Raw genomic sequence first — 25,594 nt, forward strand, 5'->3', positions numbered from 1 at the left:
TTTCAGTGATTTATTTCCATTGATTTTTTCTCCGTTCTCAGTCTCAGTCCGCTTTCGTCTTGCGCCTTTCGTATGCTGTCGCTGGCCGAGCTTAAAGATTATGCAATCAATGGCCATAGCTCCAAAAGCACCCAGTCCAAGTGGACGGCTTTGTGACCCATTGACAACGAGTCGAGTGTACAATGTGCCGCCTATAACGCCAACGCTGGCTAATTATAAAGTTGCTAAGCGGATTTTAGTGCTGCTCCAGAATGAAAAAATACTATGAGGGGGCAAAGTGCGTACTGATATAGCACCCACACCAGAAAAAATCTTTCATTAAGCTTGAGTCGACTTCAAGATACAAACTAATCAACATAAATTGCACTGGGATGAGCCAGGGGAAGACCCGAGCTAATTGCAATGGGATGTCAGTTGCAAAAAGTTAACAGCAATGCTCAAAGGAAACTCAAGGGTTAGATTATGTCGGAGTTATATGCCTGAATTCAATTAAAAATGAAATTCAAGCCATATTAACCCTGTATCCCAAATTAAACTAATAAACTCTTCAGACGCACAATGTCAGTCACATCGTATGTACACGCTCATATGTACTTATGCTTATTCAGATACATAAAAATGTACATAAGAACGAGTATATGAGCAACGGATGCGACACCGCGAAGAAAAAAGCGTTACACTAGGGCTTGAGCTAGGGCCCACCCATTCGCATATTGTTTGTCCCACCCGCATCACCATCAGAGCTGGCTGAAATGCGCTGATATTTGCCGCGCGGAATATTTTAATTAAAAGCAATTTCTACAATGTCAAACAACGTCAACGCACAACGCACAACAGAACAGGGCATAAAGTGTTTTTCATAGCCATAAAGTGAGGGAACGAGAGCAAGGATGAACTGCAGGAGCAAAAGCAGATGCTGTTATGGTGCCTGCCGCGTGTGCTGCTGATGCTGCTGCCGATGTTAAAGTGTCAAAAAGTTGATGGATGTAGGTGTCGCTGGCATGTTGGCTGCCCCGACCGGAGAGCATCAGGAACGGCATCCTTGGGGCAGAGACAAAGGCCAATCAATATGCAAAGCAGTCAATATTTAAAGCGGCAAAAGGTGCCGGGTGGCGCTTCTGGTGCCAGTGCAGTGATTATCTGTCACACTTGACGATTGTCGGAGGCGTCGACGGCCCTAAACTGCCATTGTTTGACTATTTGCGAAACAAGGAGGTAGGCAGGGTAAGTCGCCAGTAAGGGTGCAGCCCAGCACACGAACGAATGTGAGTTTTCGAGTGACAGAGCATCCAAGTGCAAGGGCTCTGGAGCTTTTTAAGCATAAACAAGGGCGTCGGAGGACTCTGCACTTACCATGCCAACGACATTGTCTGAATGGGGGTGACTCCTGGTAGCAGACACAAATGCAATCAATTCTTACAACTATTGTTGTGTATGTGTATTTTTCTGAGTGTGTGTGCATGTGTGTGGATGATGCCAGACACTCAAAACAATCAGGGCTCAAAAACAGCATGAATGATGTGTCAGATGACGACGCATGTCTTGTTCTCGTGCCCTCATGTCCACCCCACTCTACTAAGCTCCTTCCGTTTTCACTTCCACTCAAGTTCAGGTTGCACTTTTTGCCAGCACTTAAGCGCCTTTAAATATGCAGCACAGTCAAGCGGAGACACACTCTCGACCAAGTTTGTTGTTAGCACAGATTGCTGCTGCATAGTTTAAGCTGCCGCGCTGTCTCGAAAGCTCTGACGAGCGACTTTGAGGAAGGCATCAAGCCCCAAGGGGCATGCTGAACGCATGAGCTTGGACTCCGACACCTTAAAGAGTTATGGTCGTGTTTTTGGAAAACAAAATAATACAATTTGGAAGTTCAAACAGCGTCGACAGTCGATTGGAATTGAAAATTTACATTTTCTATGCGGTTTATGATAAGATAACTAACGAAATGCATTTGCTCAATTCGCCGTCCGCTTATCTCACTCGGAAGAGCAGAAAGGAAACTTTTCAGAGTATCTCAGTGTCCCATCCAGTAGAGTAGGTGTGTATTGATTTCTGTGCTGTTTTAAATTAAGCTGCAAAAGCGCAAAAGGGAAGAGAGGAAAAGAGAGAGAAAGAGCCAAGGCTCAGTAGTGTGGCAGAGAAAAGGAAAAGCAATGGGGGAAACGGCAGAGACAAAGGGGGCGAACGCAACAGCAGTCACTGACCGCATACATTTTTTAAATGCTCCCACAAGAACTCTACAGAATTTATATTTTGTTTGGAAATTGTTTCCCAGTTTTCGGCTAGTGTATGGGGATGTTTAAAGTTGTGGATGTTCCTGCCGCTTTTATTGTTGCTGTGCCATCTGGGAGCACAAAAGTTTGCAATTGTAGGGAGCTTGATGTTTGGTTTCGGAAAAGTGAAAATGAAAATTAATATGCATAATATGTTTGAATTTAAATAATATACAGAATATATGTACACATAACCACATTGAATAAAAGCTTCCCATTTAATCAAAACCAATATATTTAGTTCAACTGGAAAAGAGCACATTTTTTTTTTACTATTTTCTTTTTTGTTGTTGTTGGATAGTTAAGATTATTTAAATCGTTTATTGGAACAGGTCCCAGTCGAGGCCAACCTGGCAGATACTTTATCATCGTGGCTCTCAATCCTAATCCACAGAAGTATACATCCAATTAAAAATGCGGCTTTCGCGCTAACCGCCTTCATCATCGAATGACTGCACAAGTCCCTAAGCTGAAATTTCATAAATTACAAGCATGGTCACGACCACAATTTCACCACAAACTCACTCTCTAACTCCGCCTCCCCCTGCTACATACACGTATGGTTTGTTGCTCATATGCTAATTGCAATGGACATGTTTTTGTTGGGTTGCCGGGGACCACAGGGCGCACAGTCGTTCTAATTTCATTGCTGAATTGTGACTCAAGGGCAATATTAACATGGAAATTATGAACATGCCAGGGCAATGAAAAGTGACAGCCGCCAAAAAACTAAAACAGCTCCAACAATACTTACAATACAAAGAGGCCACTAAAAACAAATTGCAATGGCCGGGTCCGTTCCGGAAGCGGCCACAGTGCTTCCCCCAAGCTTAAACCCAGCACACAAAAACAAAGAAATTCATTTCTATGGAGCAAAAATGTTTGGGATGTTGAGCTTAGCACCGACCGACGAACCCGACCCCCAGCCTGGTATGAGCAGAGAGAGAAAGAGCACAACTACAAACACGTGTGCAGAAATGTCTAAAAATTTCGCCGCAGCGGTGCACTCTGTTCAGTGACCAACCGTTGACAGGGTCCTGGTTATGGTGCTGGTTCTAGTTGTCAACTGGTATCGCTTGAATTGCATATTTTGCGGTGTTTAAACAACGAAAACAATGCCGAGCCTTCCCCCCCCCCCCTCACCACCACCCACCCAAAAGCTGCTTCGAACCGACACGACACCAGCAAAAAGCATAAAGTGGTGCAATTTTATATATTGCATAGCTCTATGATTTATGCCATCATCATAATAAATTCATATGATTTATATGGGATGCCTAAGGCGAGCCCTGGCCTGGCTCACAATACAGACAACTAGCATTATTCTCGGTAGCTGTACTAGTTACCAGCTACCAGTTCAAATTGCTTTTTCGCATTAATTGTAATCCAGAGGATGCCCATCCCATACTTCTATGCCCATACTCAAGCATACAAGCATAGCTGCGCGTGCCAGTGACTGGCTGAGTGTAAGTTGGTAAATTCATAACTTTTGACAGTTTTGGGTTGGCATTTGGCTGTCCATTTGACAGTTTTAAAGTTGGCACAACATAACAGCAGACTTTTGGGCCGCTTGGGAAAAGCATAGAGGCATATGAAAAGTCACTATCCCCATATTGGGGTCATAGTATATCTTTCTGGGTGTACTGGGTGCCACCTGCACTTGGGTTTCTTTGAGGCGCGATTTTACTAGGATCAGAATTGATTTTCCTGCGGTTCGTCTTGCCACTTGGCAGGACAATAAAGTCTGCCCAAACTTTAGCCTCTGCAGCATCACCAACGAAATGCAAGGGATGTAGACCGTATTCACGGCTTTCATCAAATTGAAAACTGGCCAAGACCCAAAACTTTTGCAGCAAATTGGATGTCAAACTGATTCAGACGTTTTCCTTGCCTGTCTGTCTGTTGCGGCTGTGACTGTATCTGACGTCGCACTTATAAATATGCAAATTCCTTGATAAGATGCGTCAGGTGTGACGTCACAGACGTTTAGTTCATTAAACTTTGGCTACCCAAGAGACCCAGAGTATGCAACACTTAATTAGCAAACTAAATGCGCAGCCCGGCCAAAAGTTTAATGAACCTACGACGCTGAGGCCGAGGATGCGGAAGAAGATGAGGGCTTAACATGCGTACAATAACTGAAATCAAAAGCAGGGCCCGCACCGAACAAGAACCGAACGTGCTGCCCGCCCCTCAGGCGCTGTCTGCACAAATTAGCCAGCACAAGGCGCAAAAAGGATATACAAAAGTGGTCAACAATTACACTAGGCTGGAGGCGGGGCAGGGTCTGAAGCCGAGAGCAGGAAGCTAAAAAAAGGGAAGCACAGACGCCAAGAATAAACGGCAAACGACCTCAATGAATGACATTTAATTATTTCATCAAGAAAGCAAATAGCCAAAGGGCCAAACAATCAACTTTTCCCGAGCATAAGGCACAATACCTCGTTTTCTTTTGGTAATAATGAAAAGAAACTAAATAAGTGGGTAGAATAGCACTGGTCCTCGAAGAAAACCAGACATGGTTACATCGGTGGCTGAACACTTGTGAAATTTGATTGTTTCTTATCCCTGCAGGGAATGGCGTTAGGAACTGACTGGGAGAGCTTATCTAAGTCAAAGTACATCTTGACCTTCAGACTTGTGTACCTCTTAGTCGCAATACGACGAAAAAGGTTTTTCTGACCTCGCCAAGCCCAACACTTCCCCATCAATTATTCACCCACGCGAACAACCCAAGTACCTCGTATGACAATGAAGAGACAATGGAGAAAATCTATAGCACAGGCGGAATGCATCTTCAATCAAAAGAGAGTGATTCTGATTCACCCTGCCTTAGGGAATGTTCAGGGGTCTTTGACTGTTTGTCTACCATCGCCGTTGCCCGCCGGTCCATCCCCATTTGGACATCGCTGCTGCTGGTGCTTCTGCCAGTGACAATTACGCAAATTGTTGTTGTCATTATGTAAACACTTGTTTATGTCAAATTTGACATTTGATACGAACGCATGCTGACCAGTAGGCGGAGAAGCAAAGCGGTCTCCAACAAGGACATTGCCAGGGGCACTAGCTAGTCAGGTACTGAAGCAGGAGAGCCCAGGCCGCGGCGCAATATGTCAAACGGCAGGTGAACTTGGACATGTCTATGTTACACTTGATTAAGTAGGAGCTGGGTTCGACGAAATGCTTTTTAGATGGACCTGTTTGTGGACCTACACCCTCAGACAGCGCTTGTTGTGGTGGATGCGAAAGGGAGGGGCCGTTGTCGAGTTGACACGAAGCAAACGACGTGGGGCAGCGGAGGTTACAGGACGTGCCAAATTATTGACAGCACGGCGAGCTTGGTATATGGGGACAGAGCCTGTGTGAGTTCATTGCGCATACATACACAGATGTGCACATACCTTCGTACATGTGTGTTGGTTGATTAATTAGAACCAGATGCTCCGGAGGCGTTTTCTCCTGTCCATTGCCTCGCTTTGTGGTTAATGGAAGTTGGGTGTGGTGCGGTCTGTGTCACGTGGGCTGTGCACTATGCGAGTGACCGCGTCATAAGTCGCCGTTAGATGGGTCGTGGCTGTGGCTCATTAACAAAAAAAAAAAAAAGCCGGTCAATCAAGGAGAAGTACCGACAGGAGACAACCAGCCGTATCTTGGGAGCACTTGGATTATTTCTAGACCGTATTCAATTTGTATGCCAATCAATGAAGAATTGGAATGACGGTGCTGTGCTTTAAGCTTGGATTGGTACGAGCACAACATAGGAACCTATCTGACCAACTGGTCAGCCTTGAGCGAGTAGAAAAATTCCATTTCAGCACCAGTTCTCCTTGGCTGCATCCATCTCAACGGAATCCCAGTCCGTCCCATCCGTCTTATTACCAATTTCCAGCTTATATCATTCACAAAACAAAATCTATTTATCGTTACCCCGACCGGTCTCAGGACGCAATCAGTTGCCAATCGAATGAATAAATACATTTAAGCAAATGTTCAAGCATTGCCAAGTAAAATGTCATCGTTTTCTGAGATTTTACTTTAGTGCTTAAACAATAAGATTTCGTTCTTTATTCAACCCTTTCGCTTCCCTCCAGATCTTCCTCACAAACTCTTGCCATGACTGTCCGCTTTCGTTTTGTTCCCCTATTTCAGGCAATGGCCACTGTAAATCTCGCCTTCCAACTGCTCACAATTTTCACAATGCAATTTCAATGCGTTTTATCGAATGCTTTTCTTGTCTGCCAAACGTCATACACATGTTCATGTCCCACAGTGTGTATGTGTGTACGAGTGCCTGTGTCGAGTTGTTGCCATTTTGTTGCATACTTTTGTGCACGCTCATCGGCAAATTGAATTTATGCGCTGCAGGCATTGGAAAAACTCTCAGAGAAGAGTCGGGCAGGGCAAGCGGGATTTCATCATGTCAGTGGATGGGAGAAAGGGGTGAAGGACGAGGAATGGCACTCCAGGGTGAAGCGAAGAGTGCATGGATTGTGCACACTGTATGCGCATAAAATCCTGTCGTTTTGGCACCCCATCAAGTTCTCCTCACACAAATTCCCTTGCATATTACATTTAGCACGGCTCTGCGAGGAAAGGGCTAATTCTGCAGCTATCTGCGGATTGCCTATTGGCGTCAAACGATACTGTTTGCTATCATTGAAGATGGGGCTTAACGAATTGTTGTGAAGTGGCTCTGTAAATCAGTCGGATTAGGGAAAACAGACGCCGCATCATTAGTTATACCTCCTACAAGCTTTTAATTGTGCAGTTCAGTGGAACACTAAATAATAAACAGTCGACTCTTAGACTTTATCCTCTTCTTCTTCCTCCGGTTTGACCACCTTAGGCTTGGGCTTACGCCTTGACGGGCCCCGAACACGAGGCGGCCTCTTGGTAGTTGTGGACTTCGGTTTCGGGTTCTCAAGCTCATCGAGCTCAGCATCAGTTAAACGATCCTTGTACCAGTCAGCGCTATCAAAAAAACAAAACAAACAGAGAGAGGAGGCATGAGACATGGAATGTGGTTTAATCGACCAAGTCGAGCAGATCTACGGGTCATACCAATCGGGAACCTTCCGCGCCCAGTCACAGTTCTTTGAATCCTCGTCGAATACCTGGCCGAGTTTGCAGCCATTGCGGCGGGGCAAATCGCCATTGACGCAAACATAGAAGAACTGACAGTCATCGGGATCGGCGTAGCGGGGATGGGTTACAGCAATGCTTTCATTCACCTTGGGACACGAAAACTCAAAGATGTCCTCCGACTTGCAGCCAGTAACGCCCACTTCATCGGGCCACGTGCAGATACCGGTCTTGGGATTGAAAACCAAGCCTTGCGGGCAGGTTATCATGTTGAACTTGCCATCGACGCAGAAATAAAATTTGTCGCAAATACCGGGTTTCTCGTGGCCAAAGTATCCATTCTTTCGAGGACAGTGCTGCGAGGACTGAGGAGTTTCTGTGGGGGGTAATGTGTTGGCCATTTCAAAATCTCAAAGCAAAACAGTCGCATACATTTTTCTAAACGCGTTTCTACAACACAGAATATTTCACAGCTACCGTCGTACCAAAGACAATATAACAATAAGATGCATAGCGCCATACGAAATTTTTGCACACGAATTTTTCAGTCTGGCTCTAGAGCTGGCTCCAGGCTCTCTTGAAATTTTTTTCGCACAAGTACGCACTTGCTGGTTATGTGTGTAATCACACATGCAAGCACATTCTATTTTTAGATTTTTACGCTATCAAATTTGTGAGAGCGAGATGGCGCGAATTTCATCGCTTGCCGAACAATTGGCTTGCATATGGCAATTGAAATGTATGAGCGTTACGCATCTTATTGTTATATTGTCTTTGGTCGTACTATTTCTATGCTCCCAACATCCTGGTCAGGGAAACCTTTTCATTCTGTACGTCTACAAATACATTACGTTTTCTGTCGGCCTGCACAAATGTTATACACACAGTGTATATTTTGGTGAATACATATGTACATATATGGAATACTTAGTATAGTCATATGTCAACGAGAGACAAAGGTAATTGAAATTGCTAATGGGCCTGCACAATGTACAAGCTAATTGCTTTGATGGGTGGCTAATAATTTATTTAAAAACTAAATTTGAGCTAATATTTAATATTACACAAGAGACAGAATTCATTTTATACTTTTAGGCAAAAAAAGTTTTGTTATACCGTTCTTAAAGCATCTCCTTTCTACTGTACACGAGTAACTTTGCAAAGTATGATACGGGAAAGGAAACCTTTAATAAAGTATTCTGTTGAAAAGTTTCAACACGTGGCAAATGTCAAAGAAATCTCTTTATGGTATGTTTAAAGCTATACGGGAAGCCAATTGGGGATGGTTGGACTTAAAATTTCGGTGGAACACCAACACCACCAGGGAAATAATAAAATCACGAATAAAACAAGTCTACTGAGAAGCGAAAAATAAAAACAAAGCACCGTGCCGAAGACTCGAGCCTCGCGACCAAAGACCTATTGACGACAACAATTTAGGTTAACCGCCTCGCATGCCGTTTGCATAATAAATAAGTTAACAAAAAACGCAGCCAGAAGTAACGAGCAAATAAGTGCGGGCACGCAGCGCGTTTATGGGTTGATTTCGGCCAGAACGGTGACTGAAGCAGGGGCCGGTTTAAATATAGCACATGTTGTGTGATTTTTTTGTTGCACGTTGCAGTGCGCATACGTAAGGAAGGGAAGTTTACGGCAGATTACAATTTAAGCAGACTTGGCTCTATACTCACGTAGTTTGGACCGTTTGGTGCAATCGATGTTGTAGGGCAAGTCGCACTTCTCCTCGATAGGCGTGTAGTCATTGAAGACCATGCCATCGGCACAGAGGCGTTCCGTGGGTACACCATCGCTGCAAGTGCATAGAACAATCAAATAATCTTTCTGCTCATAGTCGCACTGGAAGCTTCCAGCATACAATATTACACATACACCCCGACATGCCAAACCAATCTACTTCCTTGACAATTGACAACTTGACACTTACAGACAGGCGTAGTATTTATCACACTGCTTGCTGTCCGGGTAGAAGCCATTCGCCTCAGGGCACTCCTCGCTGGGCTCGTATTCTACCGCCTCCTGCTTGTGCTTGGGCACAACTGCCGCCTCCCCGACCGGGTCTCGATCGCGTGGTGGAAAATGGCGCATCGATGGAGGATGACCCGCACCAATTCGGAATTGTCCACGATACTTCGCTTGCTGTGCGATCGTTGTTGTGATGCCTGTGATGAGAAGAGACCAGTTAATTGAAAATCAAGGCAGTTACAAATTTTGCTCAGTGCAGCCTGCACGTTTTGTTTTGTTATTTATTTAAGCTTAACTTTTCCACTTTGTTTGCAAGAAACCCGTTTCGATCAACTCAATAAACATCTACAGATATGTATATGAGTTAGCGCCTTGCTCGTTGGCTTTTTCTCTCCGTTGGCCAATATTGCGACATAGGCTAAGCGGTCAAGCGACCTTAAAAGTGAAAGTATCTTTATGATAGTATTTTATATGGTAATAAGCAGCTGTTTTGAACCGCATCAGCTGTGGGCTACGACGGCTTTGATCTACCTCAGCCTTGAACCGAGCAAAGAGATGACTGCAAACACAGCTCAATCAGCGGAAAACCATGTTTTAGCAATGCACTTCCGACAAGTTACAAAATCACACAGACACAGGCAACAATTGCATCTACAGGCAGGGAGTACGGAACACTTTTCAAGGTAAACCACTCCAATCAGGCTTTGCAAAAAAATTAAAAGCAAATGGAGTTGAGAAACAAGAAAAGACGATTTCAATTTTCGTTCCGCCACCGCACCCAACAACAACAATTACACCAAGTTGCTGATGCTGACGTAGACTGGCTGACATTCGATTAAACGTTAATAAAGAAACAATTCCACACAGCAATTAGTGCGTGAAGTGCTTGGCAACATTTAAGCCAGGCAACAACTACAACAAGAACCACGCCACGGCAGCAATAACAGAAATACCAAGTCGGCGTTGGTGTCGCTGCTCATGCTGTTGCTGCTGTCGCTTGTCATTGAAACATGTTTCGTACACTAGCCCAGGACTGGCAAAAAAAAAAAAACAAGAAAAAGTAGCTTTAGCTTTCATAGTTGAGGTGGCTAATACTCTATGGAAGGGGCGTTATAAAAAATGCTCAAAATGTCATAGCGAAATGACTTGGGAAAATACCTCAGGCCAAGGAAGCGACATGACTAAATAAGTTGCTGCAATTTTCTAATTAAACATTTTCTCTAACTATGTGAAATTTCACATCTTCCGTGGAAACTGCATTAAAACTGTGGTTCTGCCCTCAAATTTGTAGATGTTTAAGGTCATTTTCTTTTTCGGTATGCCGGTGATTGGAAATTTGTCTTTTTTTTATGGGTCTTTTTTTTTGGCTGCGGTATATGAGTGTGTCAAGACGAGAGTCGCAGAGAATGGCCTATGCGGTTTGAGTTGGCGACTTGGACCCGGCTCTGACAGCCGCTCTCACAGTTTGTCAACAAGTCTGTCGAAAACGAGGGCCCTGTTCAGCCCGTCCCCAGCCCGTTTGACTTGGTTTTTAGTCCGGTTAAACTAGATTAATTGAGTGTCTATGCCTGGGCTTGGGCATCCTCTGTGATGTGATGGTGCTAAACTTAATTTGTGCTCCGTTTTTTTTCGGCTGTTGAATTCAAGTCACACACGTTGTGGGTGTTGCGCCGTTATCTTTGGAGAGAGCATGTAGCATGCGTGTTAAGTTCAATGAACAATAAAAAGATTAAAAATAAACAGATTGAAGAACGTTTTTCAAGTCATTCATTGAACTGATGCGAGATTGATAATAGACACCACTAAGACAGCTATTGGGAGGGGTTACAAATTTGTGCAATTTAATGGTAAATTCCCTCCAACATTCGCGACAGACATTGTTCGTATTCTAGGATAATATGTCAACACAACCCGAAAGCTAAATAAATTATAAAGTCTCTGCATACATGAGTTTGAATCAAATTAAAACTTTTCCATTGTTTCGACGAGCTTTGCTTCACATTCACGCAACAAGAGACGAATTTCTCCCTCAGTTGAATATAGATTTAATTTATGCCATTTTCATATGAATGTGTCCCCGCACTGTGCAGCAGCTTCGAATTGCAATACATTCAATTATGAGCTGCCATAATTTTCAATGTTTTTCGTGGCCATTTTAATGTAATTACAAAATTCAGCTTACGCCCACGCACACGCTCACGCCCTCGCACGCAACAGTTGCTTGCATATCAATTTGTTAACAATTTAAAATTTTAATGCTCTGCATATTTGGGCATGGAGACAAACAAATTTTTAATGAGCTTTCACACAATAAATGAGCATAAAATTTGCCAGAAATTAAATTCCCGAATTTCCTGTTGCACTTTGAAAGGGCCATGAAACTAACCAAAAACCAAAAGCTATGCAAATTGACAACTACAAAAAGGTTCACAATACACACGATAGACAGGGGCGGGGATTTTGTGTCTGGTACGTACAGATATTTACACGTGTATTCTGCCATCAAATCACACACAAATTGACATGATTCGAGGGCAGATATGAATATAAACAAAGGCACAAATAATGTGAACAACAAAGTTTTAGCTTAGATGGAGCATGAAAAGTTTTCAAATGTTTGGCTTAGTCCAACATTTGCATATTGTTCCATTCGTTGGATTTTTTATTTGCTTTTGGTTCAACAATTAGACGGCGATTGTGTGCAGAGCATTAAAGTCAAAATAAATTATTGAAATATTGGTTTATGGGCAGCAAACTGTGTTAATGACGTATTATTAATTGGGAAATGCAATTAAGAGCTTTTTCAGACTTACCCACAGCCAAAGCCAGAGCAAATATGCAAATTTTCAAAAGCGCCATTTTATTAGCCGACGTAAACCTGCACAGACAGATGGTTTAATTTAAAAACTCCAATTAAAATTCTTTCAGACACTTTAATGAAATCCGAAAGCCTTTCCCATCACGCCAGCAGTTGAAATTCACTTTGCACTCTATTTTCATCTTCCATTTTACCTCGTCCGCTGTCGTACTGCACTCACCAAGCTTTGGGCCCACTTGAAGCTTGAAAACGGATTTAAACCAATCTTTTATTGTTTATTAAAACCCGTTAACATAAGCATACATTGTATGGAGTAAAAGACGCTCAAGTTCGAGTTGGATTCCAGTTTCGTTGGGTTTGAGTGAATGGTTTTGTATGGGAAAAATACTCATTTACCACAACGCAATCACGATCAAACCAGACGCTCACAACAAAAATAGAGAGAGAGTGGTCGTGAGAGTATATCTGTTATTGCACTGTTAAGTGTGGCTTAGAAAAGCTTTTATCAAACTCTCTCGTCTTTAAACAAACCTTGCATATTTTTCTCTTTGGCGATCAAAAGCTTTTCTCATTATCTTAATCATCTCTTCATTATTATTTTTAATATATTATTATCCTTATCTTATTATTATTATCCTTAGGTAAACTTAAGTTAACTTTAAATAGAATAATTTAAAAATGTAGTAAAGGTAATTTGGAATGCAAATGAAACAACCCAAGTTTTCGTTTCAAAACATTTCTGCAAGCCCACTGAACCATGTGCCACTAACATCAACAATTCCTAAACGCTAAAAATGGGAGCCCCTTCCTAGGAAACATTATCAACCGACGGATACAAATATGGAACCAACTACAACATCAAATTTTAGTGGATTCCAGGGGGCCCCCCTTATTACCTACATTATATTATCCAGGTAAACTTAAGTTAACTTTAAAGAGAATAATTTAAAAATGTAGTAAAGGTAATTTGGAATGCAAATGAAACAACCCAAGTTTTCGTTTCAAAACATTTCTGCAAGCCCACTGAACCATGTGCCACTAACATCAACAATTCCTAAACGCTTTAAAAAAATGGGAGCCCCTTCCTAGGAAACATTATCAACCGCAACGGGCAATACAAATATGGAACCAACTACAACATCAAAATTTTAGTCGGAAATTGAGCTACCCAGGAGATTTTACAAAGTTGTAACGGGCACTTTCGAGCAGGAATGGAAAATTTGTCAAAAAGACGTGCTCCATTTCGGGCAGGCATCGATGATTTGCATTTTTGAAATTAACCGAAAAATATGACAAAATGTCGTACACAAGTTGGCCTTGCCTCGCCTGGATGTCTATAGGTGGCTCCGCTCCTGCATATTCAGGTTACGTTTGCTGCATCATTGTGCAGGCACAAAACACATTTAACTTGTCAAAGCTCTGCTTGCCACACAGTCTCCTTGGGCACAACCTTTCCGGGCTCGTTTTCCAGCTCCTTGGTTTTCATTTGCCTGTCATTTTGTGTGTAATAATTGTGACAAATTATTTTTTTTCGTCCCCCGGCTGCTACTGCTACATCAAAAGTTACAAATTGAAGTAAGATTTCAACCAAAATTATACGAGCTTTATATGTAAATAGAATAATTAAGTGGAATGACGTGAATGGCGATGGATCGTATTTAAGAAATTCTTCGTGCAAGTGCAAATCTCAAACCTGACACACAAATCGCCCCTATTCATAACCCTGCGATAAGTCGGAAAAAAAGCATTCTTATTTTCTATTTCACTTTGGATGCTTAAACTCTAAAATATGCTGGGCCGCCGGCCATTCAATAGAGGGTAGAAAATGCGGTGAAATGGAAATCGCTTAGCACAATTTTGGACGCATTAGCAACGATTATACAAAGCGCCCACACAATGCAAAGCAACAATTCATAACAATCATGAGTGAAATTAAAACGTTACACTTGCAGAAATTTAGTTTATGTCCTTCGAGGTCCCAAGGTCCGGGCCAGTGTTTGGTAGACGCCATTGGGAATCCGTACACTTCAATGGCACCCGCTTCAATACGTCCGTCTATCCAGCTTATGCCCCGCAACGTATGCGGTGGCAGTTTCAAAGTGGCTGTGCGGTCTGTCTGCTTCTCTCTGGCTGCTAACCTAACTGCTGACTGCGGTCGAAAACTTTACCAAAAGCTAATCATAATTTCTTGCTGATAGTTTGTCCAAGTCCTTGTGCACGGTCCGTCCACGTTCCCCGCCCCGAGACTCGCCTCAGCTTGCACTTTTTATCTATCCTCCGCTTTATTATTATTTTCAATTTCTGGGAACCGCAGAGCCCTAAGCGCCACGTTATTGTCGTGTAATTGAATATAATGCCTGGCAATGGGGGAACCGTCTCCAGGGTGTATTATTGAACAGGGGTGGTCTTACTCATTGTATTAGCCGTCGGTTATCTGACAGTTCTCTGCTGTGTCCGCAACAATACATTCGCCTGGGGATATGCTTGTGATTTGAATTGGGTGCTGCTCACTCACCGCATCTGGAATCAATTGAGTACCCAACAGAACCTACAAATTATTCTGAAATATGTAGGTTACATCTGTCTGATACATTTTTACTGGTTTAAGCCCTGAAGATTTTTACTTAAATCGATTGCCGTAAAGTATCCAATGATTTATATCATAATCCTGTCACATGCTTTACTGATTCAATATATAAACTTCTGGGGGCAACCACCAACGCGCTTGAATCATCTGCCCTGTCCTGGGCATGTCCGCGTCATATGCCTGTCAGCGAGTCGATTTGGAATTGTCAGTACCATGCCACACGCGTCACGTGCGTCACTGGACCGCTATTACACGGCAGCAGCTTGCCTCTTGTTTGCATCGTTGATGTCATGCCTGCATGTTGGTGATTTCCCTTTTTTTTCATTTTTAATTAATGAGCAACAGCGGTGCGTGGCGCGACCCACAGAGCTCTCCATATACCCAAAACCGATAGGAGCGGCCCTGGAAGTCTGGGAACTGCGAGATAGCTGAAAATCTGTAACTAAGCCTCTGTTTGGTCATGTTTGGAATTCATTGTCTGTCAGACAGTCTGTTTGTCTGGTATAAGTCCCTTTAGTTGGGCATCAGCATTTTTAATTGGGATTATACATAGTTTGGTTTACATAAGTAGGCGACTGAAAATTTAAATGACAATTTTCATTGGATATTTTCAATGAACAATGACAGCATGGCCTGATTCGGTGCATTGGCTCTGGGGTCCGCCACTAATCAGATCAGGAGATAAAGCGACCCCATTCCGTTGGCGAAACATTTCTGTTATTTCCGCTTATCAAGAATTCCTGGAAATGTGCAGTCCTCCCTTCTTTCACGCATTCTATTCCTGAATCAATATTATAGTGTAGTGGCCCAGGAGGGCAGTATGCAGCATATCACAAGTAAATACCTATGTATGACGTGATGTAAGTGCTCCACACTGTCATCTCGGACTCTTATACACGATCTTATACAAGACGGCGTCGCTCACTGATCAGCCGGTTTTCGACCATGTCGCGATAGTCCCGCGATTGCCACAGATTATGACGCTTCAGGTCAGCTTCGTTAGCTGGCATGTAGGCAAAGAAGGTGTCCCCGATGTATCCACCCAGGTGGGAGTCACCGCGCAGCGCCAGCCAAGTAAGACGCGTTTCCTCTAGAGCCAGCTGATTAAGTTGGCCGTAGTATTCCCGTTTCAGTTGCTTGGCTTGGCATATGAGGGCTTTTTTGTGGGCATAGCTGACCAAACCACTGTCAGGGCGGGTTTTCACATTCAGCATCTTTTTCTGACGGGCCATTTCCCGTTGACCGATCCTTTCAATGAGTTGACGCGAGGTATTGACGAAAGCTTGCATCTCCTTGCGTGTGTATACCTTTCCATAGCGATTTGACACCCAGTCTATCAGCATGGGCAACTTGTGCGCATTGGGAAATGTCGCTAGAACATAGTTGGGATTTAGCTTCATGACCTTCAGGGCTGACTTTAGCAGACTCTCGATCTGTTGCCTGTCGTCCGGATTAATGAGCTTCACTTTCTGCGCCGTCCTCGACTCCTGCTCCCCTTTTTCTTCAGCTGCCATTGAAGTTTCTTTTAAGGACGCATTTTCTCTAAATACTCCCATAGCGCAGCTTGCGGCCGCTTTGAGTACAGCTTTCGAGGACCATTCATTCTCTATATGTGGCCTTGGACTCGCACCGTTGCTCCTGGTTAGAGCGGCAATGCAAAGTTTCTCGATTAGCGGCTGCTTATCCTCCAGATCCACGGGAAAGTCTTCCGATTGCGGCTGCACGTCTTGAACGTCAAGAAGGCCTGGTATCATAAATATTTTAAAGTAATCAAACTCTATGCCATGGTCGGTCCTTGTTGTAAAACAGTCTGGCTCTTGGTATACCGGGTCTTGACGTGGACACTGTAGAGTACGACTACAGGGAGGAATGAGATCAGTGAGAATTTTAAAGTCAGTGGTGAGAACCTTGGAACCCTTTTGGGTTGACCGCCCCCTTCTCTTAATCTTTATAAGGCTGGACTTTTTACGGGTCTTTCTTTTGTGCGGCTGGTTTCCCTCTTCACTTGGTTTAATCAATATATCGCCCACTTCCACCAGTTTGCAATCTCCGGCTCCACATTGGCCTTTTGGATGCTGACCCTGCAGCTCTATAACTTTTACCAGCCCATCATCTTGGGGCAGCGGATGGGCTATTGGGTTCAAATCGGACCCCAAAAGGATCGACAAATCGGCCCTATCGGCTCTCTTCATATGAGGCGTGCTCACGAGGTGAGTACACAGCTGACAAGTTCCGTCCACTTTCCCACTGCGAATTTTCCTGACTTCGATCAACTTTCGCCGTGAGAAATGTCGGATCTTGTCGGCTGCGCACTCGATATCTCTTTCTAGATTCTGTATGACCCGCTTGCGAGATGCCTTTAGGATAGAGCCCGATACGTCGAGTAGGGACAAGTATCTCTGGAAAACTGCGTGGGTCATCTCCTCTTGCTTTTTTTCCGCTGCTTTTTTTATTAGGCGATGGGTGTGGCACAAGGACTCCCCCTCCTCAACGCCCATTATAGTGGGGTCCAAAATCAGACGGTTTAGCTCGTCTGACAGCAGTTTCTTGATCACCCGCTTGCCTGGGGAAAGTTGGTAGTGAGAGAACCATCGTGAGTTCTCCTCTGGGATCTCGTACAGCCCCCTATATTTGGCGTATTCGGGAAAGCGCAGCTTGCTTTCGGGAGGTCCCCACTGTTTCTTCTCCGTCGGCTTGAACAGCTTTGGCCGCGGCAGAGGTGCAAAGTATGGAGTCACATTATCACCGCGTTTGGGCTTAGGTTGTGTTACCGATTCGTGCCTTAGTTTAGTACAGCCCCCGCGTCGCAACTTCTTAGAGTGCGTGGGTGGGGGCAGCAGTCGGTCCAACTCGCGCAAGGTGGCCGGCATATCCAGGTGGGCGATGGCCGAGAGAAGCAATTGTTCGTTGACCGTGAAATTTGTATGGGCGCCCTCAGTATCGGTAGAGTTTTTGATCGGCTTGTACTCTGCCTCCCAAAGGAAATAGAGAAAGGCCAGTTCGCTGCCATGACTGATTTTCATGATGGTCTTGATTCGGGAAGATGACACCATAGGCCGAAGTCCCAAATAGTTCATGCAGCGGGATACGCGATACGTCGACTCCTGTTCCGTGTCGTCCCGCAGGGCACGGAACAGCCTGTCACAAGCACTGATCTGACCCCGCGATAATCCCCGCAACCAATTAACACTCTGACTCTCCAAAAATTTTCCCAGCTCGGTTCCATCCATTTCCATGCAGTTCAACTTCTTTGACAGGTGAAAATATTTTTGTAAATTTTTTCCTTTTTTTTCTTTGAAATTGTTACTTAAAATTTACATATACATATATACGAGTACTTACTCATATGTCGCTGGAGCATATTGCTTTTCAAAAAGTTTACCCGAGTTCATTGCTAGACTTATCTCTATTTCTGAGAATCTCCTTTCCTGCCCTCAAGAGTCAAACTTCAGGGATTGTAACCAATGTTAATTACTTCATGGAATACAAATTCCATCAAGGAGTACAAACCAAATCTGAAGCCTTTTACATTTTAAAACGAAATTTAATTCAATTACGCAGCTTAACTGCCCAGCAGAATGTAATAACCGCAAACGAAAGGAGAAAGAATAGAAGACAGGCAGTCTGAATTGGCTAAGCAAGCGAGCGACTGCCATGCGGCTACATGATTGCTCTTGGTTGTCGTTTGTAATTGTCTGTACTTAAAAACTCATCAGACAAAACGACAATGCGGCAATGGTCGGGGACTGCACTGAAAATGGACTCATGCCCACCATCAGCATCACGAGCCGCCATCGCCCTCAACCAGGCCAACAGTTAAGGACAGTTTTATCAACTGCAGGACAAATATTGTTGCATACCCCCAGGAGCAATAAGGCGAGTTGATCCCGAACTAGTTGCGTGTTGTGTCGTTGTTTAGTTTTGTTAGCACTTTATGCCAAATGGCGACTGTTCCATGTTTGTCTTGTAGTGCGACGACAAGTGAGCAGGAGTGGCCAGCACTGATATCCCTTGCCACAAGCCCCTATCAGGAGGCACTTGACGGTTGGCGCATGGCGCACGGAGCATGCAAAAGTATTTAATCAACACTCAGTGGCATTTGCAGCATTCGAAATGAGTTTAAAAAGCTCTTTACTGAAATTCAGCTCGGTGGCAATTAGTCGCATTGTGGTGCGAAGTCTGAGTTATGCACTGAGCGTACAGTTTGCATATAAATAAGGCGGCGACAAAACTTTGCTAATGCCCCTGATGAAGTTACTCGCCTCGCCCAACACGGCACGGTGCTGAGGAGTGGGTGTTGGTCCCACTAGGTGCGGCATCTGCGGCGGTATAGAACGCATTTTGCATTTTTAATGCAGACTCAATCTATGCAATTATAAATTTAATGTGCACAATGGAGTACATTCAGTTTTGTGCGTTATAAAATGAAGTGCCAACCTATAGAAGGCAGCTTGTTCAGAGGCAAAGTTTGCCGGGGAACAGCACGTCCTGACAACCTGTCCATAACCTTTCACTACGAGTCTTGGGTTTGGCTCATCAGTAATTTCATACAAGAGCAGAGGTCAGTATTCCAAAAGGCCCCACCTTGTCCATCGACCAAGTTCCATGAATCTTTGAACAACATATATACACTCCAAGGAAGCGTCCCGCCAACCCTCTACTCTGGATACAATTTGAGGAGAACCAGCTCCATGGCGACCCCTGGCGCTCTTGCCTGACGTAGATATGCATGAAAATGGATTCCCTTTCTACTGCGGACTGGCGATTGAATCCATTTTTGGTATTTTATTTTCATATAAATAAAGGACATGGAAGCCACAAAGTTCCCAACTCCGATCACAGGTGGGCGGACAGGACATGCCAGGACCAATCATACAAAACTTCACAGCGGATTGGGACCATCAACTTGGCTCACACTACTATCATCCCCCCCATCCAACTATAACGTACACTGCAAAGGCAGTTAGTGGTTGCGGACTTAATGGATGAGGACTAGACCGACTGGAACCAGCGCCTGAAACTATGCTTTGAACTTAATTAGCTGCACATTACGAATTTTTACTGCCAGAGTCGGTTACTGCAGTCAGTCGGTCGGTTGGTCCTTGCCACTTCCTTTGGACATTTTACAGCAGGACTAATTTTTGTTTTCGACAACGTCGACAACGACGCTAACAGCAAAGGGTTGTTCAGCCACGCCTTACACATGGGCAGGAAGGGGAAGGAAAGGGGGTCTGGGCAAGCGAAGGTAGGGGCTCCAGGTAGGAAATGTCATACCACAGGCTGCACAGGCTGCACAGGCTACACAGGCTGCGTCCTCGATGCCAAAGGAAACGTTACCGAGATTAAATGCACTGCAATGACCATGGCGATGTCGGTAGGGCGGCGGATGAGGTCGTTCGAATATGGAGAGGGACGGGGGACAGGCCCTGTCTACGCGGACAGGTGGTCAAGGCGTGATTATGCAGTGACACCCCTTCCATTCGAGAGGGCTGCTCTTACTCTGCCCAGCATTTCGAGGCTTTGTACTGCGTGTCGGCGGTGGCGTAATAAGCGAAACGAATTTATGCAGCACAAATTTTTCCAGCTGCAATTTTTTCTTTCAGCTGTAATTAAGCAAAAATGCCGAGCAGGATATTTAAAATTTTAAACTTTCCGAGATGCTTTGGCTTTTCCTTATTTAATGTTGGGTCGGTCCAATGCCGATACTGAACAGTCAACAGCCAGCCCGTATAGAATATCCTAATGGCTTTATCAAAAGAACGGCCATTGAACACTGAAACTCAAGTTTATAATTGCCACATTTGGCTTTTCATAAGCAAGAGAGAGAGAGATAGGAGAAATCTTCTCCTGACCTGAACCGAACGTATCATAAAGTGATAAGCACTTTTGCGTTACAGGATGGGGCGAGCTTACGACCACCCCAGAATGTGATGTGAAATATGTTAGTAAACGATGAACTTCAAGTGTCTGTTAGTAAATATAAAACAACAAAGTGAACTGAAAACCAAGCACACAGCAGAGGGTATCTAAGCATATTCGACGACTACTGCTTGGCAGTGGGGCCGGCGCTGTCCGTTAGCACTTATGCCAGTGAGGTTTTCGAGCCAATAACAGGAACAGTGGACCACAGATAACTTCGGTCCAAATGTAGCAACCGACCCAAGATCGCACCACACGTACCTATCAGCAACATCCAGGGTCGCAAAATCGAGAAGCTTCAGTGATACCCAGGAGCAGTATAAGTTTCCGAGAATATTCCACAACTCATCATTGCATCGTGCTGCGTTGGCTTGGCTCCACAGTGCACACCTCAGGCACGTGCAAACGCATCCCGATGCCGCCCGCAATTTAAAGGCAGACCTGCAGAGAAGTAAAGGAGAAAAGAATACCGTACCGTTGCCGGCACCAAACAAAAAGTGCAACCACAACAACTGCAAAAAGGGAATAAAGAAGCATAAAAGAATGAAGCTTACTGAAGAAAAAAACTATTTGAAGTCGGTATATCCGTTTAGGAAGCCAACAACTTCCCCTTACATAAGTAGTGGTAAACACACACAAACACCCCAAAAGAAAAACCAACACCCCCGTCACAAACACACACAGATACTGAGAAACACAGATAGAAACACAGAAATACACACGCAGGAAGCAGTAGCGCTGGGGAAAGGAGTCAAGTTGAGTCGAGGCGGCCGTACGCATGGCTTTTTGCCTTTCCCACTCCCAGTCAAAGGGATGTTCCTGAGAAGCTTTTCATAGACGTTAAGCTAGAGAGCTGCACTTGTCGTATGCTTCGCTCTGCTGTGCCGTGCCGGGCTGCTTCCTCCTATTCCGTAGCCAACTTGAAGTTTTCATAACAAATAAGAAGGGCTCGATACTTTGAGTAGTCCAAAAGTTAAGCTCAAGCCCGCTCAAAGGCTGGCAGCCAGATAAAATGCAAACGCTCTTGAGCGTTTGAAACTTAATAAAAAATCCGCCGCGCTGCGCACTCGTCCCACTAGTTCCGGAGTTCAATGTCAGGCTACACTGCCTGCCGTGGAATGGGCTCCGTAATTTTTTAAAACATCGCAAAAAGGGCTCATCACTAAGAAAGAAACTTGGTCTTGAATAATTTGTTAAAAAAAAAAACATTCGGGCTACGAAGCTAAAAAAAATCCTTTGGCCATTGCTCGAAAAAAGTTTTCATTATGTTCTGCTAAAATTTTTGATTAAAATGTTTATGGGTGGTATAATCCCAGCCTCGTTCAAGGTGAGCACGCGAGTTTTCGAAATATTTTAATTAATTCTCTGTTAAAAGGAAACTTCCTGGGACATCGGTACAATCGGTTTGCCAGATGAGGGACACATCCACGCATATCCTCGCTTTGATTTATGTTAAGGGTTAGGGAAACTATGGCTCGATTGAAGCTCTTCACTATCACTAGCACAAAGGGATAAGCCAGGGCACGTTCGTGGAGTTGCCCTCGGCTGGCGTGGGGGCAGCGCTCATATCGCGCTGCTTTTATTTCATTGTTAAATCGCACGTTCCGCAACATCCACTGGCTGTAAGCAGCATTCAAAGCATTTCGCACCACATATTCCTTTTGACACCCGCTTTAATATTTATGGCCTAATGGCATGGCCGTAGCTCGACCCTTTTCTTCCCTCAGCCAGTGGCCAATCCTATGTGGCCACATAGCAGCTTCTTCTCATAAAGTGTCCGGCCACGCCGCCCAGCCCAGTTTTGTTTCAAGCAATTTAACAGCTTTTGGGTAAAATAACAAGCCCAGCCAAACACACATCACGACAAACAACAACCAACAAACGCAACAACGTTCGGGGAATGGGCAACAAAAAGTCAAGCCAAACAATGCGCCACAAGAGGAGTCCCCACCTCTGCTGCCAGAGCGGAAAGTGGAAGACTAGAGCTGTAGAGGCAGATGTCGGGGATAGGGGCGAATCAGGAGACAGACAGCGGGGACAGGGGGGTATGGGTACTGCATATTTTTGCAACACAAAATAAACCGCAACAGCAGCAATTTGCGTCGGTTGTTAGTTTGGAGAGTTGCTTAAATTTACATGGACAGGGCGCACACATGACTAGACATGCGATCTATGGGCAATGGGCTATGGGCTACGGACAGTGTATGTGTGGACCCTGCGCCATAACTGAATAAAAACCGTTTTTAAACAATTACCTTTAGGAGTGCTTTTATGAGCGCAGAAGTTGCGGACCAGCTAGAAAAAACCCAAGTAGCTCTCGCAGCGAACTGTATAAAAAATGGTCAGAGCAATATTTGGGTTCCATTTGAGACCCTCCCCGTTAACCTTCGTCAGCTAACCTCTAAGACAGGGGCTCTCCATTTCTGGAATCAGCCAAATTCAATCCAGGACAGCATTTCGTCACATGCACAAAATTACAAGCTGATTTATACAGCCCTAGGCACATGCTCAATCCTTGTGCAATGTGCAAACATCAGGACCAAGTTTTCCGTTGCAAGACTCAAAGTGTTCAAAGGAACCATAAGTCAGGCCCGTGAGCGAGACTCAGTGCCGGATACGTGAGTTGCCTCAATAATCAGATATAATTCTATAATATAGTTCTATAATTGTGAGCGAAGCGTGTAGTGTTTGGTGCTTTTATTTGTTGAGTGCTTTTCAAGGTTGTCGCTGCAGCCGAAGATCCCCGACAACGCTTTCCACTTGCCTCGAACAAAATAAATAAATAAGTAAATAAAAAAACAAGAACAAAAACACCATTAAACGGCAAATAGATTGCCAGGAGACCAGCATCTATACCCTAAGGCGAGGTTACGCATGCGTATCCCAACAGTTCCCGCCCACTGCCTACCACCAAACACCTATCATGCTGAGTGCGGTGGCTGCCACTTCTAACCCTCCAACTTGAATTATGAAATGTGAAAATTGTGTTAAATAAGTAAACAGAGGATGCGTTTGTGCAACATGCACACACGAGGCCAGCTCCATCCCAGCAGTCTGCCCTCTCCTGCAATCTCCCCTCTGCTATCGGCCACAGACACGCTCAAGTCACGTATTCACGAACTGACTTTCCCATTTCATGGCAGCAGAGCAGAAAAAAACCATTTAGGCAACTCCCTCACACCCATCCCATCCCCAATCCCAATTCCCATCCCTATTCACCCCGATATGCCCCACACTGTACGAGCCATGCAGCAGTTGCAATATATTTGATCTAAAATATGTATGGGCGGCGGAAATTGTTTTTGTGTTAAATGGCGGAAGCAACGGGATTGTAATTAAAATTTTCTTTAAACTTAATGGAAAGTATTTAATATACAGTCGGAATTTGCCTCGGACTCGTGCCCACTGGAGTAGCAGAGCTAACTTTGACAGCGAACGAAACGAACGGAAATGATGCTCCGGAATGTGACCAAGCTTCTGATGAAATAGTATCTGCTCATTCTTTGTTTAACTGAAGTCGCAATGGGATGTATTGTACGACCCCGAACCCAGTTTTATGGCAAATTAAATAGTTGCCAGCATGCAGTATCTGTTCTGGATAACTGTACATTTCATTACCATTCATTTGGGAAGGAGTACGAGCATATCTCATCGCCCAATGAGAAGCCGGAGCCTGGAAAAAATTTAATGGTCACCTCGAATATGTAATTTTCTGGACGACTAAAGCTGCATGTAAAATATTCTTTCCGCCTACAACCCCCACCCAGCCTCCTTCCGGACTCAAATCATCAAGTAACCCTCACCCACGAAAAAAAATTTTTTGAGAAATGATTAGAGAAACGGAAAGGTTTGTGGAGGAAACGAAGCGAGAATCCCAGGGCAAAGGAAAATGCCGAAAATGAAATGAAGCTAAAAGTATCGCAATAAAAATGTAAATAATTTTGTTGCTCCCTCGTACATGCACATATGCATGTGCGTCGTATTCGGAGTCGTATTCGTTGTCCCCAACTGTATTTCAATACAATCTATTGTGAACAATTAGGCGCCGATTCGAATGTATTCCGTGTTCGGAGGGCTGCAGACGTCTGGGAATAATATTTTTATGGCCAATGGCGCACATAAATCCCGGACAGCTGGCTTGTAATTCAAAATGGACAGAGGGACGTGCAATACATACTTAGTTGGCCCGCTACGGGATAACGACTGCTCTATAATTTATAGTTTCGCTTGATTTGAGTACATAAATTTCCTGCCAAACGCCTTAACTGTGCATCGCCTTTGGATACGCTGATCAATGAGCCGAAGATGGAGAATGTTTCGTGAGGCGTCTAGGCCAATGTGCTTTTAATGTGTTTATTGACTTTGCCAGCGACGGTGAAATGGGAAAGTCAGACGGAAACGGAGAGAGTCAAGGGATTAGGCCAATCAATCAAGTTCCAGCTACTTAATTAATCCTGATGGTGCCGAAGGTAAGGATGATTTCGATAATTTGTATATGTGGGCTCTGTCTTGAGTCTCATTGTGAATACTTATAACAGGAAAAATGAAAATAAATTCCATGGATTCCATATTCCAAGGCAGAATGTCAATAAATACATGCAGAGTACGTGTACATGTGTGCTTTGCACTACAACCACAAGCACCACCCCACCAGTAATTGCATATGAAACATGAAATTTCACTTAGACTGGCATGCAACTAATCTGCGTAGGAAGAGAGCGAATGTGCAAAGTACATTTATATTTAATACGAGTACAATATACTGTTGTAGCATTCGAAGGACGCAACCAGTCGAAGAGTTTGTGAAGAGTTGTTCAAGTCGGACAATAGCTCCAAAAATGCAGTAATACTCAAGAGCAGATATATGCATACTCTTACATTAAAAATTTAATAGAAATTTAATTAAATTCCCTAATCCGGTGAGCGTAAAGA

At 44.2% G+C, this 25,594-nt stretch overlaps 2 protein-coding genes across 3 annotated transcripts; both read right to left on the reverse strand.

Moving 5' to 3' along the window:
- Positions 1-7,003: 7,003 nt before the first annotated feature.
- LOC111074153 (protein obstructor-E) lies at positions 7,004-12,415 on the reverse strand. Of its 2 annotated transcripts, none has more exons than XM_022366826.2 (6): positions 12,351-12,415; positions 12,152-12,216; positions 9,301-9,535; positions 9,047-9,165; positions 7,335-7,731; positions 7,004-7,244 (listed from the first exon to the last, which is right to left on the reverse strand). In XM_022366826.2, exons 2-6 carry the CDS (start codon positions 12,195-12,197, stop codon positions 7,076-7,078), a joined length of 966 nt encoding a protein of 321 aa, XP_022222518.1. In that variant the 5' UTR covers positions 12,198-12,216; positions 12,351-12,415; the 3' UTR covers positions 7,004-7,075. The 2 variants fall into 2 exon arrangements, with proteins under 2 accessions (XP_022222518.1, XP_022222519.1); XM_022366827.2 differs by having other exon boundaries at positions 12,377-12,394.
- A 2,084-nt stretch (positions 12,416-14,499) lies between these two features.
- Positions 14,500-18,077, reverse strand: LOC111074151. Its single transcript, XM_022366822.2, has one exon. It carries the CDS (start codon positions 17,977-17,979, stop codon positions 15,646-15,648), a length of 2,334 nt encoding a protein of 777 aa, XP_022222514.2. The 5' UTR covers positions 17,980-18,077; the 3' UTR covers positions 14,500-15,645.
- Positions 18,078-25,594: the final 7,517 nt, after the last annotated feature.

This window comes from Drosophila obscura, unplaced genomic scaffold, assembly GCF_018151105.1.
Source record: "Drosophila obscura isolate BZ-5 IFL unplaced genomic scaffold, ASM1815110v1 contig_179, whole genome shotgun sequence".
Lineage (NCBI taxonomy): Eukaryota > Metazoa > Arthropoda > Insecta > Diptera > Drosophilidae > Drosophila > Drosophila obscura.